The sequence below is a fragment of the Oryctolagus cuniculus genome, chromosome 1 (assembly GCF_964237555.1).
Source record: "Oryctolagus cuniculus chromosome 1, mOryCun1.1, whole genome shotgun sequence".
Classification (NCBI taxonomy): Eukaryota; Metazoa; Chordata; class Mammalia; order Lagomorpha; family Leporidae; genus Oryctolagus; species Oryctolagus cuniculus.
In genome coordinates, this window is record NC_091432.1 from 224,332,411 (window position 1) to 224,354,468 (window position 22,058).

The window sequence follows — 22,058 nt, forward strand, 5'->3', positions numbered from 1 at the left end:
TGTTTTCCTATTCAAAAACTGAAATTAAATTAAAACAGAGTGAAAAAAAATCCTAAAATTGAATGCAAATAGAAACAAATGAATCTAATTTATTTCAAATGAATACCATAACAACAGTGTAGAAAGAAGAAACCAAGTAACTTTTCAATTCAATACCCAACTATACACCCTCAGCCTGAAGACTGAGCTATAAACAAATCCTGAACTCTTGTTGGAGCAGGTTTGTTTCTCACAGTGGTATGTATGAGTGGAGCAATTCTGGAACTCTGCAAATCTTACAGAATTAGCAAATCTGCAGGTATAGTGATATTGTTAGAGAAAGGAAATACAAATGCGTAAGTGAAAAAGACAAGAAATAACTCAGCGGGTTTGGATTGAAATTGGGTATTGCTGTGAAGTAATGATTTTTAAAATAAATTATGCACACACATATACACTCACACACACACACACACATCTTGCTTAAGGAGCCTAGGAAAAAACAACCCCAATTAGCAGTACACGTGGCCAGCACCAAGTCTCTGCTGTTAAATTCCATTTCCTGGGGCCAGCATTGTGGCATGACAGGTAAAGCCACCCCTGCAATGCCAGCATCTGAAATGGGCACTGGCTCCCGTCCCAGCTGCTCCACTTCCAATCCAGCTCCCTGCCAATGGCCTGTGAAAAGCAGCAGAACATGGTCCAAGTGCTTGGGTCCCTGCCACCCACAAGTGAGATCTGAAAGAAGCTCCTGGCTCCTAGCTTTGGCCTGGCCCAGCCCTAGCTGTTGCGGCCATCTAGGGAGTGAACCAGTGGATGGAAGAGCCCTCTCTCTCTCTAACTCTGACTTTCAAATAAAAAAAAATTTTTTTTCAAAAAAAGCTTTATTTCTTTCTAACTTGATACTAAAGATGTAAAAATAACAAGGAAAAAAAAACGAAAGTATCCTCATTAATTGTTCATCCCTTACACCGGAAAATACTGTAATTTACAACCAAGAAGCCTGTCAGACAATCTTAACCAAGTGATCAAAGTTAGTATATCCAAAAATGGGACAAACTGGTCTCATGTGCCGCCTCCATATAATTCTAACAGGGACTCCAGGGATCCAGGAAAGGAAAGAAAAACATAAGAAAGAAAAAATATATGATGTAACTCTTCAGGAGCCCCGACGGAGGGGGAAACCAGAGACAGAGGAAACACAGACAATGCAATCTTCAAATGTTGAAGAGTTTGCCAAACCCACCTGACTGAGCACTCTGCACTTCTTTGCAAAGCAGGCTACTCTAACGTCAGTTCCCTGACTGGTTCTTGTAGCATGCCTCACTGGCAGACAGCTTCGATTCCCTGATTCTTTTGTGAGCACGCTTTATTAATATATACCTTCAGTCTCCTGGTTGGTTGTTATTCTGGTCTCCTGATTGGCTGTTAACTCTGTCTTCTGATTGGTTCCTCTGTCCTTCCTCTCATTGGTTAAAAATGCACGCACTTTTCAGAAAGGGACCAACCAGAGAGCACCAAGCTGTGTATAAAAGAGCCAGCACTGGCAAACTTCTTTGGCAAGTCCTCCCTTGGAGTCCTCCTCCTGACTGCGGTGGCAGGAGGTGTCCCACTTTCAATATATCTCATTCTGCTCACTGTTCTATCCACAAAGAAATTCTTCTTTAATGTGAGACAAGAACCAAGATCACCCCCATCATCCCACAACAATACCATGAGAACCAACCAACACTTAAGTGACATTCCTGCCAAAGCCTATGAGGAAACAATGGACAGTCCAAAGTGAGGGACAAGCCAGAACTCTTTAGGTAGGTTAACGTCATGAACCATAAAGACAGGGTGAGAACTGGCTGCTGCAGATTAAAGGACACCACAGAGACATGACCACTAAAATTAACATAGGAACTGGGTCCTTGACAGGATCAGGGATAAAACTGTCATAAGAGACATTACTAATCGATATAATGGTCCGTATACCAGATAGTAGCAAAGAAGCTGATACTGCTTGTAGTATTGACAATTCTACTGTGCTTGTGTCAGAGACTGAAGTATCTAGAAGAAACATGATGCTGTCAATCCATTCTCAAGAGCATTCAGAAAGATTGTGTGTGTGTGTGTGTAGAGGGAAAGAAAGAGAGTGACAGAGCAACTGCTGAAGACTGATGGAGCTGGGTAAGGGGCAGATAGGACAGTTATTGGTTGAACAATTTCAATGTAGTCACACTTATTGAAGCCCCTAGCATACAGCAAAGGTTTCCTTTCAGCCTTCCTCTGGCCACCCCTGACCTGTGGATATATTCTGGTGTGGTCGGTTTTTGTTCTGTTTTGTTTTACCAACATTTAAAACTTATGAGTTATCAATGCAGAAACCCAGATTTCCATCCTCCACGGACAATTCAGAAAAACAGGCAGCTGGCAGCCAGTGCTGAGGGGCCGTGCCTTCTGGCCGGCTTCACTACTGAACCTTACCAGTCCAGCAAGTGAAGCACCAAAACTGGACCCCTAGTTGGAACAGTACAGACCACCAGCCACATAGAAGCAGTCACTGGAAAGCAGCAGCAGCCAATGTGGTTCTGCTGCGGCCTCAACACAGCAGAGGGATGAGAGGAAAGCAAGGCCAAGCTGCCGGTCCCCCACCCCAGCCCTGTGCCCCTCCGGGAAGCCCCAGATCAGTACTGACGCATCGCAGAGCTCAAGGGCCTCGCCCCACTTACCGCTGAGAAGGAGCTTTTCCAATTCCTCCAGCAGCTCAGCACACTGATTCAGCTGCTCTTGGAAGCCCTCGGCCACGCAGCAATCCACATCGCTGGCCTGCAGCAACTCCTCAAACGCCTTAATCATGGTGTTCATGTGTTGACGGTAAATGACACAGATGCCATGGCTATCCTTAATCTGCTGCCGCTGAAGGGACAGCTCCCTGGCTTGGGACTGAACTAATGAATCGTAGCTGATAAAAGAGGGGAAAGAAAATGTTTGTGCCATTTTGGAATTGAAGTTTTGTGACCTTAACACTAATTGGAAAAATGACAGAGCACAATTTTTAAAAGCCTGCAGCTGTACAAGTATATATAGTTCTAGAAAAATTGAACTGTACAAGGTCACTCCCTCTTCGATTTCAAAGAGCCAACAAACGTTGGAACAAAGATTCTCCCACAATATTTTTAACCTCATAAAGCCCCCAATTAAGGTACAGATTGGCGAGGACTCAGAAGAACAATTAGTTTCCACATACTCTTCAAAAACAGTATTCTGAATTGTGGAAACAAGGTTCAAGGGACCCACCAAGAAAGTATAAGGCAGAGAAAAAGACAGCACGCTCTTGTCCCAAGTGAAAGGTCAAAGAACAACATGTTCCGAACCACCATCCACTGAATGGCAAGGATCTGTCAGTCACTGAATGCAGTGATTTCACAAGTCCCTCGGCACATGGTCAATGCCCCCCTCCTTTAATTGTATTTATTTTCTTGTTTCAAAGAGAGAGAGATCTTCCATCCACTGGTTCACTCTCCTAAATGTCCACAACAGCTGGGACTTGGCCAGGCCATAATCAGGAGCCAGGAATTCCATCCAGGTCTCCCACATGGGTGGCAGGGGCACATGTACTTGGGCCATCACCTGCTGCCTCCCAGGTATATTAACAGGGATCTGGATTGGAAGCAGAGACAGGACTCCTTCCCACTCACCCTGACATGGGATATGGGCACCCCAGTGTCCTCTCTTACAAAAGAGGAAACTGACTGCAAAAGGAGGTAAGGGGTGAAGATGAGGATTCAAAAGCAACTCTGCCTTCAAAGCTCTGCTCTGCAATGCCACCTCCTTACCACCACCATCATTTTTGCCATCTTTCCCTATGCGGGGCCACAAGCATGCACTGAGAAAAACACAGGTTACAGGAAACATGGCTCATACAAGCTGTGGCCACAGAACCTGGCTCCAGAGAGTGGCGTGGGCGATGGTTCATTTCATCATGTTACTCCTCTCCTGAAATGTCAACATGGGGCAGGTGTTAAGCTGCTGCTTGCAATGCCCACATCCCATATGGGAGTGCTGGTTTGAGTCCCAACTTCTCTACTTCCAATCCAGTTCCCCACTAATGTGCCTAGGGTTAGGTACTTGAGTACCAGCCACCACAGGTGAGACCCCAATGGAGTTCCTGGCTCCTGGCTTCACTCTGGCCCAGCCCCAGCTGTTAATGGCCATTTGGAGAGTGAACCAGAGGATGGAAGATTCTCTCTCTCTCTCTCTCTCTCTCTATGTGTGTGTGTGTGTGTGTGTGTGTGTATCTTCTTTCCTCTATCTCCCTCCCCACCCCTTCCTCTGACTTACAAATAAATAAATCTATTTAATAACAATACATGGACCTGGCAACCACTTGTGATGCTAACTATGTTCACACAGATCATATTATGGGCGGAGCCAATTTAATGGAAGAGAAAGAACATGGCTATTGGAGCAGTATAATGTGGGCATGAACCTTGGCCATGGCTCTATGACAAAAGTTCACAGACAAGTGGGATTAAAAATGTTTATTTTAGTGCAAAAAAATTTGAAACCCATACATATGAGGGTTCTTTGAAAAGTTCATGGGTGGAGGAGAGGGGCAGGAAAGTTTGGCACAGTGGTTAAGACACCACTTGGGAAGCCTGCCTTCAATATCAGAGTACCTGATTTAAGTTCCAGCTCTACTTCCAATTCTGGCTTCCTGCTTATGTGCACCCTGGGGGCAGCAGGTGATGGCCAAGTACTTGGGTCTCTGCCACCCGTGTGAGAGAGGGGGGTTGAATTTTATGCTCCTGGCTTGGGTCTTGCCTAGCACCAACTGTTGCAGGCATTTGGGGAACGAGCCAGCAGATGAAAGATTCTCTCTCTCTCTCTCTCCACCTTTCAAATACAATAAAAAATATTTTTAAAAGTTCAAGAAAGATGCATATTATGAAAAAACTATGCATGGATTTCAAACATTTTTTGTACCAATAAACTTATCTTTTAATTCTATCTTGGCACAAACTTTTTAAATTACCTTCACATTCCCAGACAAGCTCCAACAATCTCTTTGAGGCTCGGTTTCCTTATCCATAAGGATGAGTTTAAGACCACCTCCCTCTTAGGTGACCCGAAGACCTGAATAAGAAAACTGCCTGCCAAGGGGCCTGACACAAGCTGCCTTCAATCTCACTGCTCAGGAAATCTTAAAAAACTCAGTTTGGCTCCTGACAATTCAGAACAATGTATCTGTCTCAAATCAGTGACAGATGAAGGTCAACTTTACGAATGATCTCATTTTTGCCGTATCTTATGAGAAAAAATGGTATATGTCTATACCTATAAAGTGCTATCTTCTTGACCTAAGAATTCTTCTCTTTTGACACAGGCTTATTTCTCTAAGATGACCTTAAAGGGTAAAGATATGGAAAATATTTACATTCCTCCCACCCTGCCAAGGCCATCAGTTTTAGTTCCACTGCACAGCAAAAGCCAGCAATGGAGGCCAGGAATAAATAGTGCAGTTCGGCAAAAGCACTGTCACTCAGCAAGCGCAGGTACAAAACATCTACCCTGAGCGGCCAACCTGGTCAGGGCAAATCTGCACTGCCCGCTGCAGAGGACCCATGGCGACTCCTAACTGCCATGGCATGCGCCAGCACCGCGCTTTCTGGCCTCACGTTTCCCCTCCCCGCAGAGCCTGGCTGCCTGATCCCCACCACAGGGCCTTCCCCGGCCTTCACCCCGAAGCAGAGCAGCGCGCCCCGCTGGCTCTGGGCTCCAGCCTAGTGGCAGTACCAGGGAACCTTAGCCTTACACGGGACGGAAGGCAGACGCAGGGAGTACCTTGAGGGGGAGAGATCTCTGAACTTATCCTGCAAATTGCGGAGTTCACTGAAAAGTTCCACGTTCAGATTCTGCTCCTTCTGCGGTTCATACTCCTGTCCCACCAGCTGCTGCTTGAGGCTGCCCAGCCTCCTGCCGTCAATCATCTCCAGGGCCAGCGGATGGAGGATTTTCATGTGTTTCACGTAGCGCACCTGGTGCAAACTTGAAAAGGTCATTTCTTCCTCATCAGTATTGCCCTTGGGCTTGTTCAGGCCGTCCTGGGCCCCTTCCGTCCCACACAAAATGGTGAGGGTGGCCTCCCTGCACGGGGAGTGCTTCTGGAGCTGAAACAGGAAGTTCCGGTAGCCTTCCAGCTCCGTTTCCAAGTCACGGATTTTCTGTTTTAAGTATTCTGTGTCATTGGAGGCATTGATGTTCTCAGACTGATCAGTCCCAATCCTACTGACTTTCATAGAAAGCTGACTCTTGGAACTCAAGTAGGCGGCCACTGATGTAGGGCCCAGGAAATCTTCAGGGTTTTCTTTGCATGTTGGCAAGATGGCGAGGTCATCAGGCGGGCAAATTTCAGAGTCTGAAAATCAAATACAATTCTGTCAGCATCTCATTTGCTGAAATCCATCCCCTCCTTCTCAGCCACAGTCAAGCCAAGACCAAGGCCACCGCATCTGCACCAGCTTCCCCTGTAGGTCTCCCTCTTACCTTTAAGGCACCCTCTTCCTAAGAACAGAAGTGCCCCATCTAAAGCTCGCCCATCTCCCCACCATCCACCTGAGCGTCTGGTGCCAAGAAGCCCCTGGAACCACCCACACAGACTTCCTGCTGAATTCACCCAAGTTCCCTGTGTTTCCCAGGCTGTTTCATGCCGCGGGGCTTTCACGTGCTCTGTGCTGGGTGTCAGGAATGTCCCTGGCCCTCTCTCTGCTCTCCCACACACTGAGCTCCTACTCGGCTTCAACGGAGCTCACTTTCCTTCCTCTGAGGGCCCAGCTTCCAAACTGCACAAGACTCTCTCGTGTGTTTCCCACAGCACCTTACACGGAGCACTCCGGAAGAGCACCCTCTGCCCCGGGTGCTCGGGCAGGAATTACGGCTGCTCTTTACTTATTTACACAGCATTTAGTCATCTGGAAGCCTCTCCCACAAGGGGACAGCAAGGTCCCGCACAGCAGGGCTGTGGCTTTCTCTCTGCACAGCTTCAGTACCCAGTATGGAGCTTAGCCCAGAACTTGAGGCAGGGACAGGATGAGAACTGCGGAGGGCCCACGCAGGCAGGAGAGAGAGGCCTTGGCATTTCCACATCTCTCGGTCTCCAGGTGCTGGACGCCCCTTGAATGAGCTGCTACACTGACGAGAAACCCTGAACGGAAACACATCCTTACAGCTCGCATAACTGCGCAGCGACGCAGCCGAACTGTGCAGAGGAGTGCTGCGGCAAAGAAGAATACGCAACTCTGAAGCCCGGGGGAGGCAGGCCCACCAGCTGGCTACCGCAGCCTTAAGCAAGGAACTTACTAGCCCAGGACCTCCATTTTCCCCGTATGTAAAACAAGCAGAGATGCTTAGCAGGCCTCACCCCACAGCTTCTGTCCTTAGCAATTCTAAAACACTGGCCACTATCCAGGGGAAAGCTCAACTCAGCATAAGGAGCTGTTCGAGTGCTCAAGAGGCGGCAGCGTGTGAGAGGAAACCCCATCTTTGCTCTGGTTTGGAGGACCTGGTTTCAAAGTCTGGCTCTGCCACTTCTGAGTTGCATGAGCTTCTTAACCCCTCTGAGCCGCGGTGGCTTCATTCATACAATGGAAAGAACACCATCACTATCAAGAGCTGCGCTTGCTGGTTTTGTTTTTAGGATTACATGGAATGACACCTGCAACAAGGGTAACACAGTGTCCAGGACGTGGCCGTGACGAAACCCAGCTAACGGGAACGTGCGCTGCTTCGCAGAAGCATTCAGAGATGGAAGGAGACACCCGTCACGGGAGGCATGCAAGTGAAGGCTGGCCTGGGGAGCCCCTCCAAAAGCAACACTGCGGCCTGGAAGATCTCTCCAGAAGAAAATCACACAAAAACCCCCGTCAGACTGCACCTGCCAACTCCAGGTCCTGCAGTCTGCTCCTGGTAACTTCAAGTGCACGCTCCTCTCTCTGTTCACGATGCAAATATCACAAAATAAACTTGTTCATTTTAGAAAGCAGCTGCTCCACGACCTAAAGGAGGCACTCCAAATACAGCACTTTCACCGCACACGATTTGTTACGATCTCTAGTCTACGAGGGCCTTGAGGGTGGAGACCACGTCATCCACCTCCTGTTTCTCCCGGGTCTGGCACAGAGCCTGCGAGAGAGGAGGTACTCACTAACTACTTCTGGCTGAGAAGGATGAGAGCAGGAGAGGGAGGAAGGGGAGGAGGAAGGGGAGTCAGACACTCACAGGCTTTGCTTTAGTCGCCTTTGCTAGGACGATGTGTCCCCCCAAAGTTCATGTGTTGTAACCTTAATTCCTTAACACAGCTGTGCTAGGCGGTGCTGGAGGGAACCCCAGAGGCAGGTGCTGAGGTCATGGGAGCAGGGCCCTCACAAATGGATGAATGCTTTGCTTGAGGAAATGGCTAACTATCTTGGAAAGTCAGCCTCCTTTTCTCTCTCCCAGTTTTCTCTCTTCTGCTGGCACCCACTTGCTCTTCCAGTCTCCGCCATGAGCTGAAGCAACATGAGGCCCTCTGCAGAAGTCACCCAAACAGCCCCATGCTCTTGGGCTGCCGGACTCGGGGACTGTGCGCCGCACGAACCTCTCGTTTCTAAAGCACCCAGGCTCAGGCACTCTGTCACGGCAGCGCAAGGTGGACCAGGACCACGCTCGCCGGCAAGCAGGCATCTGCTGTGACATCCCCGGGATAAGGCAGCCTGGCCTAGTTCACGGCAAGCAGAACAGAGAGGAGCCGGGATGGTTGTCACCACGTGACCATGAGGCAGAGACAAAGGCAAGTTCTGCGGAGAAATCCTTCTGTGAGACAGGCGGCGCCGGCTCCCACAGTCAGAACGCGGGAAGGGCTGCGCTCTCTCCTCACACACTAGAAACTTTGTCCCCAGTGACTCAGCACACATTCAGACACGGGACTCTCAACAGTTCTGACCTCAGCAGCGCCCCTTCGGCAGCAGTGTGTGCTTCAGCAGGGGGAAGGGTTTCATTTTCAAGACCTCAAAGCCAGGATATGTGAGTCTCACTGCCCGGCACCAGCTCGGCGAGGAGGCTGGGAGAGTCTCCCGTCGGGAGCCCTCAGCCAAGGACTGCAGGAGCTGCTTCCTCTGCTTACATTAAGTATCACGGCACGGTGGATGTGGGGAAGGGAGGATTATGAGCTACCGTGTACCTCTGCACGCGCGCGTTTACCAAGGCCTCGGGATGCTAACTACGCACCAGGTCCCGGCCTAACACACTCAACTCCTCACCTACCCCACCTGTCTCCAACAACCTTGGGAGGCATCAGTCTCCCCGTGTAGTGTTTGAGGTGAGTAAGGGTGGAGGCCTCCCTCCGAGTCTGCCAGCCTGCCCCTTACACTCTCGAGGCTGCCTCCTGATAAAACCCCTGGCCAGCAGGGAGTCCTCACCCACACTGTGAAGGCCAATATGCTTAAGGATCCCCTTTGCCCACTTTCCAAGCGTCTGTCGAGGGACTACTGGAAAAGATGTCACGCACGGGTCAGAGGGCAGTCACCGACATGTCAACTCCAGTTAGACCGGGAAGGGGAAGCGTGGGGACTGACGGCAGTGCCCAAAGCGTGGGGAACTCAGGAAGCACTGCCGAGCAAAGTGGAACACAGGTAGGGACCTAAAGGAAGAAGCACCCACTGGCAACCGCATGTGCCAAGCTCCAGAAGCACACTCCGCGAAACAAAAGATGTCCTTTAACAAAGGGGTACTGAGGGGAAGGGAAACCATCAGAGACCTTGACTGATCACCAACCCTGAGCGAGAAATCAAAAAGCTGTCCACAGACCACTCGTTTGTGTTGTAAGAAATCTCGCCGCCCAGACCTTGCCATAATTTGCTAAGGGGTCTTACTGCCCAGGCGAGGGGCCTTCTGCTGCGAGTCCAGCTTGTGTGTCTGCTGCTCTGACGTCAGGCCTCCGGAGAGTGCACACCGCTGGGAACACAGCCTACCGCTCAGACCCTCTCCAGAGCTGCTGTCCCAGGGGCCAGCCCATAGCCAACTCAGGATTCCTGCCGACCAGGATTTCTGCCACAGAGAATCAGATCTGGGATAAAAGTGATCTTTTTTAAAATGAAGGGAAAAAAAGATCTAAGGCAATAGAAGCATTTGTCCATCCTGGTTGATGGGAGCATGGGTGATTGTCCTAGAATTCCCTGTGATTATCTGTATGCTTATCAAGCCATACTTTCCGAGGGAAAAGAATACAACTCGCCTATGGCCTCACTCATATGTCTGCACCTGTCCTGCTGCCTGGCCAGGCAAGGCTGACACAGCAGGCCTGGCACCAAGCTCCTCTCTGATCCCTCCTCCCCGTCCCAGCCGACGGAGACCAGCAGTGAGCACACCTCAGCAAGAGCAGCTCAGGTGAGGGTAGCAGGTGCTGGGGCGACTGCCTCCCCGGCCTCTGAGGCCCCCGCACAGCAAGCACTGTGTCTTTCCATGGTGACCCTCCAGAACCCAGCCCGGTGCCAGGTAGAAAAGTGTCACTGGCGGACTGGTGAGCCCGGCGACACCCTCCTAAACCGTGAGCCTTCCACCTCCTTACCAGCTGGTGACCCGGGGGCAATTACGTTCAAAACTCCAGCTTCCCCACGTGGTAGCCGGGCACATGAATGCTGCCCGAGAGGGCTGCTAGCAGCGCAGTGGTAATTCTTACAGAAGCACCCCAGACGGTGCCTGGCACTCAGGAGCTGCTCAGTACGCACTGGGGTTAAGTTCTCACCGGTCCCATAGCTTGTCTGCTGATCAGTGTCCACCACATCCTTGTCTCCCAGGTCAGAAGGTGTGGCTTTCACTCCATTTTGCTCTCCTGGGCTGTCCCGGTAGGCTGCTCCCACAAAGGGCTGAGCTAGAGGCATTTGCAAAGACAAAGAAAAATAAATAAAGCTATAGACTTGAAATTTAGCCAAGCAACTCCGAAGAACACAAAGATACAACAGGGAAAATAAAAACACTGGGGAGGCAAAATGCAATTTATAAGATAAAATTAATCTATCGAGCTGCCATAACAGGACATAAAAAGCATAAATAAACTGAAGCTTGTCTGAAATGGTTTAAGTCCAGTCTCTCAAAAAATTGTGAGTGAGAATGAATCCCATCAACTCATGCCCACTTTGCTCAAGAAGAGATGCTCCAGGGACTTCCAGTGACTGTGGGGATGGAACTGGGCTGAGGTTGTATCTCAGCAAGAAGTAAAAACAGGGGAGTGTGCTGGGACACCGTGGGTGAGCCACGGTTCGGCATGCCCACATCTCACATCAAAGTAATGAGCCCGCCTCTGTGGCGGATCCAGTCTCCTGTAATGTGTACCCTGAGAGGCAGCAGGCGACGGCTCAAGTACTTGAGTCCCTGACAACCATGTAGGAGAGCTGGATGGAGTTCCTGGCTCCTCGCTTTGGCCTGGCCCAGTCTTGGCTCTTGTGGGTATTTAGGGAGTGAACCAATGAACAGAAGCCCTACCGCCTCTCTCTGCCTTCTATATAAGTAAAAACAAATTTTAAAAAGGAAAAGAAGAACAGTGTGGACTGAAACAGCACATCCTGGACAGAGTGCCAGGGCTTCTGCTGGGCTCTCTTTGGCCATAAAATCTCCCCTCTTACGAAGCCCCTGCCCAGTCCCATCCCAGACTGGACGTTCGTAGAAGGCAGAGACTATCTGATTCACATCTCTTCTCTCTCTGCTACACCCAGTGCCTGAGGCTGGGAACAGAGCAGGCGCTCAAGAAGCGTTCACTGAAGGCATGGGTGGATGGGTGGATGGATGGATAGGCAAGTGGGGGTGGGGGGGAGACAGAGCAGTAATTCTGCCAAAGGCTAACTTATCCTGAAATCTCTATCATGGGAAACAGATGAAAGAACCCAAGGTTAAATGGAAGACACCTCTGGCTATAGACTATCGTAAAATCCACACAAGTATTACACATGAGGCTTTATGAAACAGTAAAGAACACAGACTTTGAAATCAGGCAGGCTAGTTCACACACAGTTCAGGAAGTTAGGAAGAGTGTGACTGCAGCCTAGTCACTTTTAAAACTGCTGCCTCAGCTGTAAAATGGGCTCACTTACGATGCCTGTCCCAAAGACTGTTGAGAGAATTCAATTAGATCACATATTTGAAATGAGTAGTGAAGAGTTCAATAAATTACAGGTGCTTGTTTTGTCAATACTGCAGGAAGCTCAAGTCTCCAGAGTCATCTCCAAATAACTCTGGAAGTGCCCTAATCTGATGCAATCTCCCACCCTGGTGCTCATGTCCCTCACTGGCAAATCTCAAAGAACATCAGTCTCCTTCACCTACACACCCCTCGTTCCACGTGAACCCAGGCTCTCCCCAAGGACAGGTTTCGCCCGCAGCCTTCACAGAAGGGGCTTTTGTTCCCACACCCCTGCATCATGCCCCCCACTGCCCTTTCAGACCATTCTCTCTTACTTGCAGCTCATGATGCCAGACTACAGCACCACCGACTGCACTTACTGCCTGCGTCTCGGCCCCTCCTTACAGTGGGATGCCTCCAGTTGTCCACTCTTGCTGTCTCCATCTTCTCCCCCGTTCCCTGTCTGGAATGCAGGTCCATCAGGCCCTGCCTGCTTGCCAAAAAAGGCCACCAATGACTTGCATGTTGCTGAATCCTTGTCTTTCCTGTTTCACTGCAGTATCTGACACGGCTTCTGGGAGGCCAAAGTCTCTTAGCTCCCCTCCCACCTCACTGGCTGCTCCTTCTCTAACCTACAGGTATCTCGAATGAGTTCCAAACCAGACCCCTAACGTCCCCCTGCACCCACCTCTCCTGTGGCCTTTCCCACCTTGGTCTGTCCTAGTGGTTCACACCCAAAGCAATCCTTCAAAGCAGAGGTCGGCCTACATTTCTTAAAGAGCCCAATAATAAATATTTCAGGCTTTGCAGGTCACAGAGTCTCTAGTGCTACTATTCAGCTAGGGAATTACAGCACACAGCAGCCACAGGAATATGCAAAGAACCACTGATTTACAAACGCAAGCAGCAAGCTGGGTTTGGCCCAGAGGCTGCAGTTTGTCACTTCCTGCTTTTAGGCCTTAGTTGGTTCATGACATTCTTCTGCTCAAAACCCTTAGCAGCTTCCAGTCCTCCTCCCAAGACGGTGAATGGGGTCCTCACTTCCTCTGCCACCTCTCTCACGTTCACATCCCTCACCCAGCCCTGACCCATCCCACATTCCCCATGTCCTCTGCCTGGCACTGATTTCCTCCCCTGTTATGTGTAGTCTTCTCACCTAGTGTCTCCCCCCTCCCAGCAAGAAGGTTAAGCTACAAACACAGATGTCTTTTCTCCAGTGCCTAGAACAGTGCTTGGCAAACAAACAAATTTAATAAAGATTTCTTAATAAATAAAAATGTCTTAATAAATAAATAAATATCCTTTTAATTGTATCGCTGCCACTTCCTTACAGCAGGAGTTCAACACCAGGAGTCAGGGCAGAAATGTGGCCTAGAAGTTAAGCTGCTAGTTATGTGCCCATGTATCACATCTGAGTGCCTAGCTTTGGTTCCTGATTCCAGCTTACCACTAATACATTCCTGGGAGACATCAGTAATGGCTCAAGTAGTTGTGTTTCTGCCCACCTACATGGGACATCTGGCCTGAGTTCCTAGCTCCTGGCTTGACCCCTCAAGCCACTGCAGCCATTTGAGGAATGATGTAAAGGATGGGAGGGGTGTGTGTAGGGTGTGTGTGGGGTGTGTCTGTCTGTCTGTCTGTCTGACTTCTCTATAAGTAAATTTAAAAAAAAAAAAATGTAAAGTCTGTGGAAGAATGGAATTAAAAGATAATGCTCATTTTCAATAGTTACATTTAGAAAAGTTGGGTGGGAGGTGGGTTACTTCTAGAGAAAGATTCAAAGTCAGCAGGTTTTGGAACTAGCCCCGAGACACACCAGAGAACCCTGCAAAGAGGACTTTCCCCTGCCCACTCCTGATGCCACAGTCAGAGGCTTCCAGAAATGACGCCAAGCAAAACAGCCCAGATTCCAGTCATTGCACAGCTGGGGCACCTGCAGACAATTGTAGCGGTGACCCGCAAGATCTGGGAGCACTACAAGTCCACTTCATCCAGACTCCAGAATAAAACAAAAGCAACAGATGTATTTTCCTTATTGTGTTCCCTCTGTTGTGCATTTGTCACGAGTCGAGATTAATCGCTGCAATTCATGAAATTTATACTCAAACTTATCGCAATTCTAAACAACAAGGTTGACATTTCAAGCACTTCTACTGGGTTGTTCGTCTAACTTGCAGAGAATACATTTTTCTTGGCGCTTACCATTCAGAAGCGTTTTGTCGGGCGTGGGCCTCCCCTCCATCATTGCTTCAGCCAGAATTAACTGCTGGTGCAGTTGCATATTGTGAGTTCGAAGCTCCTTCAGCTCCCCCTGCAGCTGCAGGATCTGGTCCTGCAGCTGAGCCACCATCTCCTGGGCGGCAGGGAGGCGATAAACACTTCCTAATGACTGGCATGGTTTTATGAGGATGGGCAAGCGGGACTTCTTAGCATCCTGAAAACACACACATACACAACAATGAACGCTCTTCCTGTGGTGGCATAGGCAACAATCTCACACAAAACACATACACCAGGATTCAAACTGACTGCCCAGACTTCTGGCTCTGTTAATGGAAGTCAGATCCGTTCCTCCCCCAGTCAGAGAGTTTGTATCTTGGCAGGTCCCTCCTGACTGTCGAAGGCACACTGTCAGCCCTGGCCCACTGTCTCTTTGGACAACCCCAGTGCTCCATACATGACAGTTTTTTTTTCCACCACAATCTTCTAGGGAAACATTTTCTGCTCCTAGTCTATTATCTCATTTCCCACCCATTGCTTACTCTAAGCCGAAATGCCTCCCACCTTCTCTGGTCCATCAGACTAATACTGATACTTCCCAGGCTCAGAGCTCCCAATCCATCCTAGACATCTTCAGTGATGGTCACAGGCACTCCAGAGTCAATTAAAAGCTCAACTCTTCAATTCTGTGGCCCGTGTCTCCCCCACAAATCTATGCCACTCAACTGTCCTGTCTTGGTGAATCACACCAATACACTTACTGCACGGTCCAGAAACCCAGGAGTCATTTTAAAGCCACCTTTTATTCTCATCACTCACTTTTTGTCACTTAGCAGTTTCCATTAATCCCAATGCCCAAGTTGTCTCTCAATCCTTTCACTTCTTCTCACACTCCATTGCCGCTGCCACCCAACTCCAGGAAGACATCAGCTCTCACCTGGGCTCCAAGGACAGCCTTCCGAGTGCTCTCAACATCTTCCCTTTGCCCTCTGCAACCCATGCTCCATGCAGTAATAAAAGGGCCAACCACCTAGTCTGCTCTTCTGCTTAAAACTATCTAATTGCTTCCCCATTCTTTCACAACAGAAACCAAAGCCCATCCCACAGCCTACAGAGTCCTGCCTGCCCCGCAGCCTGGGTTACTGTCCATCTCCCACTTCACCCTAATCTCCAGCCATGCTGGCCTTCTGCTGATTCTCGAAGATGCCATGTCTTTCCACCTCAGGGTCATGGCATATGCTGACTCCTCTACCTGGGACATTCATTCTGGCTCACCTCCTCTTCCCCACTAACACCAGAGTCCTTCTTCAGGACGCAGCTCAAATTTGCCTGCTCAGAAGAATGGGCCTTAATTTCCAGAACCAGCTCAAGTCTCCTTGTTATGCACTCCCTGTCCCCTATATATATATAACTCTCCTCAGAAAACAGTAGAATCACTAGAGCTAAATGCCTGTGCCATGACTTGTTCACTGTCTAACTTCTGCACCGCCTGCAAGCTCCAGGGTTCAGGGGCTCTGCACAGCTTGGCCATCCTCTAACCACAGCTTCCACCAGCACAAGAACTAGTACACAGAGGGTGTTCAACAACCATTTGTGGAATGAACACACAAACTTGAACTCTTAGGCTAAGTGGGGCTGGTCTTTCAAGTTGGGAATTTTAAATATATTCAAAAGCTGAGGTGAGAGACTTGAATATAGACCATATAAAGAACAACTGCAACTAAATAATAAAGACACAAATAATCTAATTAAAAGATGGGCAGAAGATCTAACAGACATTTCTCCAAAGCAGATACATACACATGGCCAACAGCCACACAGGAAGGTGCTCAACATCATTACTCATCAGTGAAATGGACATTGAATCAGAATATAACACACCTTATACCCATTAGACAACTATATTCACAAAGCGAACAAATATTGGTGAGGCTGTGGACAACTGCAACCTTCATACACCGCTGGTGCAAATGTCAAGTGAGGACAGCTGCTTTGGAAAACAGTCTGCTAGCTCCTCAAACAGAGTAAACAGAGTTACCCTCTGACCCACAGTTCTACTCCTAGGGATACACCATGGAGAAACAAAAGCATGTCCACACGAACAGCAGTGCTATCCCTAACTAATGGGTGGACTAATAAGATGTGTTATATCCTAGGGAACATGTTTGGTGGTGGTAATAACAAATGAAGTACTGACACACGCTGCAACACACACAAAAAAAAAATGCTGAGAACACTATGCTAAGTGGAAGAAGCTATTCACCAAGGACCACATATTGTACAATTCCATTCATATGAAATAGCCAGAATAGGTAAATCTAAAGAGAATTAAAGTAGATAGTGGCTGCTGAGGGCTGGTGGTGGGTGGGTGGAGAGGGGGACGCTGGAAGTGATTGTTAATGAGTATAAGGTTTCTTTTTGGGATGATGAAATTGTTCCAAAAATGACTATAGTATGGTTGTACAACTCTATGAATATCCTTTTTAAAAAAACCACTGAATTATACACTTTGAATGGATGAACTATGTGATATGTGAATTATATCTCAATAAAGCTGTTATCTTCAAAAATTTAAATAGTGGAAAACATAAATGCTGTAAACATAAAAATAAACTCCTGAGGTTTTTTGTTTTTTTTTTTTTTAAATTTAAATAGTGGAGAAGGAACCTGCTAGGAAAACAGGAAATATCTGGGATCCAGTGAATGAGAAGATTGCAAAGATCTCTCAGAGAGGCCCCTTGTTGCATGTTCTAGGATGTAAAATCCTCTCAAGTTACATTCTTCCCAGTCCTCAGGTCAACTCTGCATCACCAGCTTTCATGAGATAACAGACATTATCATGCCTCCTGTTCTCAAGAAGAAACAAGATGTTGAACAACAGGTTCAATGTCATACAACAAGGTTCAACAGTGAGATGTCAAAGAAGCTCTTCAGACTCCAGTGCTGAGTTAAGAAGGGTGAGACACTTACAGCTCTGAACCTCCAGGGGGAGAACAAGTTCAAGGACAAGGGCACCACCTGGGAGGAGGTAGATGCCCCTGCAAAGAGGGCTGGAAAATAACAGTCATGTGTTTGGTCCTCGGTCTCCACCCATCTTTATTCCTGGATCCAAATCTGTGTGTCATATGGCAGCAGAAAAGATATCTGCAAGTGCACAAATGCCAAAGCCAATTTCAAGCTGGAAGACTGCCGTCAGTCAACCTAATGCCGGTTCTAAAATAACACTGCACAAAATGCTGCCTTATGGCCTCCAAACAGAGGCACCCCTACCACCTTATTAAAGATGTCATGTTGAAACTTCCTGCTTGGGAATGGAAGATGGCCAGGTGCTCACACACACTGAGTTCCTATCATGTACAAAGCACTGGCCTAGGCACTGGCCATTTATTACCGCAGTTAGCCATCATGGCAGCCTCAGGTGCTCTGCCACACTGATCCCATCCACTTAGAAAGGTCAAGAGACTACCTACCCAAGGACTCAATGCCACTCAAGAGGCCAGGACCAATGTAAACAGACGTGTATCCGTAAAGTCTGTCTCTTATCTCTGCAATTAAACGACTGAAGGAATCGGATCTCCTTGTCTCACCCTCCCGGCTGCAGTGATGTTCCTTTAACAGATACCCGAGTTCTGGCTTAAGCCATGGGATTACTGATTCCTTGACTATCAAAGACCACAAAGAAAGTCGGTAAATTTTCTTCTACTTTGCAGAAAATGAAGGCCATCTCCTTCCTTGAGAAAGGCAGGCTAATGAGATCTCTGTCACCTCTAAATCCAGACCTCAGCTTACGTCTCTATTGCTCCACTTAGCAGCTGAGTCACCCCGGACCCTTTCCTAGCCTCTTCCAGCCTATATTCACCGTACGTAAAACGTGGGTAATACCTGCTAAACTCAACCACTTACTGAGAAATTTAAATAAAATGACAGAGAAAGAGAGGACTGAGCACAATCCCTGGTACATACTGTGGACACTAAAAATAATAATAAACAAATAAACGCCGTCTCCTTCCTTTTGAAAACACAAATGAGAAGGATAATTTCAAACTAAAAAAACATTAATACATTTTGGGAAATTAAGTTCATTCAATTATCCAATTTTTCTGAACACAGAATGACATCTCCCACAAAACAGAAAAAAAAAAAAAACACCCCACCTACTTTCCCTACTACACAGGTACAAAATGAAGGAGCCGGGGCAGATGAGAGCATTTCTATTCTAGCCAAATTGCACAAATTTGCATTTTGAGTACCATTAATATAATGGCTGTCTTTTTTTTTTTTTTTTTTTTTTTTGTCTCTACTGATATCTTTAGAAAACCCTTTTCTAGAAATTACAGTTTTGGTGCATAATTTAAAACAATCAAAAGCAATTTTGCTAATGATATATCTAACTCTCTTTGGTATGCACAAAAGCAGTAATTTACTGGTCAGAAAATAAACTTAATTTTCCATTCTGATGCCATGAAGCAGTGTGTACAGTTGATTTCTCAGATACAAAACAGTCATCAGAAACAGGAATACCAACAGTCCTCACTGGAGTGCGATTAGAAACATGACCTATTTCCTTCTCTAGCAGAACACATCTTCCTGCTACGAGAGCCTCAGCTCCAGACGGCGTGAGCAAAGGCCCAATCAAACACTGCCAAGATAGTCCAGTTGCTTGGTTTTTACTTTCTTATATAATTTATTTACTTGTTTATTTAGGGACAGAGAGAGAAAGAAAGCTCTCCTCTGCTTGTTCATTCCCCAAATGGGGTAGAAGCTAGGAGCCAGGAGCCCAGGAACTCAGTCCAGGTCTCCTCCGTGGGTGGCAGGAACTCCTCACTTGAGCCATCACTGCTGCCTCCCAGGGTCTGCATTAGGAGGATGCTGGAGTCAGGAGAGAGCCAAGTGCGGAACCCAGGCACTGCAATCTGCAACGAGGGCATCTCAAGCCCCATCTTAACTGCTAGGTCACCCCAAGAGCCAAGTTTTTGGCAATCTGGCATATTTGGTTGTATTTCCAGAGACGCTTGGAGACAACATCTACTGGGAGGAAATCAACATGCAGACATTCACCCAACAAAGCCAGAGCCTACGATGTGAGGCTGTCATGGCTGGAAATGCAGCTTGACCCAGGGAAAGCGTGTCAGGTACCCTGGGAGTCCCAGCTCAGCCCCTTAACTGCTGGCTAAGCAAGGGCACTAGAGACTTCTTCACCCTTGGCAAGTGTTGGAAGGGTATAGGAATGTAGACAAAACCCTAGAACAGCACCTCTTCTCCAGGAAGTCTACACAAGACAAAACCTAGGTCAGGTGATGATCATGTTACTGCAATTCGCAAAATGAAATGTCTGTCAGCAGGTGAGAACTGGATGGATGCTGACGCCTCCCCACAATGGGAGCTTACGCTGCTGGTAAAGGGAAAGGTGATCCTGATACGGAATGTGAAAGAGAAAGCTGCAGGTAGATAAACTGGACTCCACCGTGACATGCAGGTGAGAGAGAGGGCAGGGGTTCAGGAGGAAGACTGAGGGATGGCAGTGGAGTGAGGAGAACAGGAGAAAGGCGGTGACATTAGATCAGAAGCACACCTGGGGCCGGCACTGTGGCATGGCAGTTAAAGCCGCCGCCTGCAGTGCCAGCATCCCATTTGGGCACTGGTTTGAGTCCTGGCTACTCCACTTCTGATCCAGCTCTCTGCAATGGCCTGGGAAAGCAGTGGAGGATGGCCCAAGTGCTTGGGCTCCTGCACCACATGGGAGACCAGGAGGAAGCCCCTGGCTCCTGGCTCTGGATCGGCACAGCTCCGATTGGCCGTTGCAGCCAATTGGGGAGTGAACCAGCGGATAGAAGACCTCTCTCTCTGCTTCTCCTTCCCTCTTTGTAACTCTTTCAAATAAATAAATAAATCTTAAAAAAAAAAAAAAAAAAAAAAAAGAAGCACACCTATAGGAGCAGGCCAGGAGAAGCACAGGCAGAGGGAGAACCTGGACTTTTCTATTCATAAAAACAGAGCTTTTGTTTATACAAAATACATATATAGTTAATATATGAAAAGTGGAGTTTTTGTTTGTATAAAATATATACACAATTAATATACAAAACAACTTACTTTGTTGGTCACAGTTGGGAAGGAAGTGGTAGGGGCCTGCCGCCCTGGCACCCTGCCCAAGTTCTCGGATTGAGGCTCTGCACTGAGTACGGCATCTGTGGGTTTCTCTTCCCAAGCCTCCCTTGCTCCTTCATGTCTGCATCCGGGAAGGCTGTCCTCCGCGGCCTGAGTCTGCACTGAGGCATGTCTCAGCTCCACCCTGGATACTTCACCAGCCTCTGCCAGCTGGGTCCCCTGGCACGACTTCAGTTCCTCTTGTGGTGTGGAGAACGAGTCGGTTTGGATGAGATGGTCGAGGCCACCTCTTAGCGGGAGGGCCGTCAGCTTTGGCTTCTCAGGTTTACCATCAAGGCATTCTCCAGAAACTTCCTGCTCTGTCAAGTGTATTCGCTCCCCAAGCAGCTCACACAGCACCTTCACAAGGTCTGGCCTGTTTCCAAAAGGGGAAGAAGCACAAGAACTAAGCTTTCTTCTCGGGCCTTCTCCCCTGCTCAGCTTCCCAGGTTCCCCCAACAGACTCTTGCCCTGATTCTGTGTAAACAAAACACAGTGAGTACTGCAATGCAATGTGCCAGGAACCATGCAAAGCACTTTATCCTGTGTAACCTCAAGAACTAAGTAAGATAGGTACTGGCTTGTCGACTGTATACATAAGGAGAGTAGAATTAATGTGATGCAAGGTGCACAGCAATGAGTGGGTCACATGGATGTGTGAACACAGGCTGGGTCCAGGCAGGAGCAAAGAGGACCATAGGGGTCCATGTCAATTACAGCGTCCCCAACCCCCACTCCACAGCCCTGGGGATCATTCCGCCTCCAGGAGCCAGTGTGGCTTTGGAAGAATCTGATTTCAGCTGAAGCTGCAGGAACAGCTCCCATGGATACATCTCTGCTTTTACCAAAGCTCTCCAAGTCACTCAGAAGGATGAAGAGATGACACTTCTGGGGGAACCCTCAACCAAGGGGAAAGAGAGCTGTGGGGCAAGCATCCCAGTGTCCCATCCCTCACAGTCCCTCAGAGCCTGCCCAGCAGGATGAAGCCAGCTGCCCGCAGCAGAAACCAGGTCAGTAACACACCCTGCCTGCTTCGGCTTTCCTTCCTATCCTACTCTCCCTAAGCCCTCAGTCCTGTTCCTTGGTGTCTGTACCAAGTTCGCATCTCAGGCTCTGGTTTCCAGAAAACCAAAACTTAGTGAGCATGCACTACACCTGGTACAATGCCCAGCATGGAACACTCCAAAAAGACTCCCATGGGGCTGTGTTTCTTGGGCCAGGCCCTGTATGGGACACCAGGGATACAAAACTGCCCATCAGGACTGAGACTGGTTAGAGACAGATATGGAAACAAATCAGTACTCTGCACCGGACAGACAGAAACAGAGGCACTGTAGGAGTTTCAGAGGGTTACCAGGCAACTATCCCAGGGTGTGCAGCCTGGGGCCACAGACAGAAAGTCAGGGAGGATATCCACAGCCCACACCAAGGCCAGCTGGGGAGGGTGGGGAAGAACAAAGCTAGGCAGGTGAGGCTGCAAAGCTCGGCAGAGGAGAAATAAAGAGTCATGCATGCCACATTAATGACAAAAGGGCTCCTGGAAGACTTCAAGGCCACACATGAGCTTGGGAAAGGC

At 48.4% G+C, this 22,058-nt stretch overlaps 1 protein-coding gene across 1 annotated transcript in view; it reads right to left on the bottom strand.

Annotated features, from left to right (window-relative positions):
* CDK5RAP2 (CDK5 regulatory subunit associated protein 2) overlaps positions 1-22,058 on the bottom strand; it is a 207,464-nt gene that overhangs the window by 49,340 nt on the left and 136,066 nt on the right. The window contains exons 21-25 of the mRNA XM_017350098.3: positions 20,429-20,858; positions 14,318-14,549; positions 10,745-10,870; positions 5,809-6,382; positions 2,694-2,926 (exon numbers count right to left, since the gene is read on the bottom strand). Of these exons, the coding sequence (XP_017205587.3) occupies positions 2,694-2,926; positions 5,809-6,382; positions 10,745-10,870; positions 14,318-14,549; positions 20,429-20,858 (1,595 nt within the window). The remainder of the gene's footprint in view (positions 1-2,693; positions 2,927-5,808; positions 6,383-10,744; positions 10,871-14,317; positions 14,550-20,428; positions 20,859-22,058) is intronic.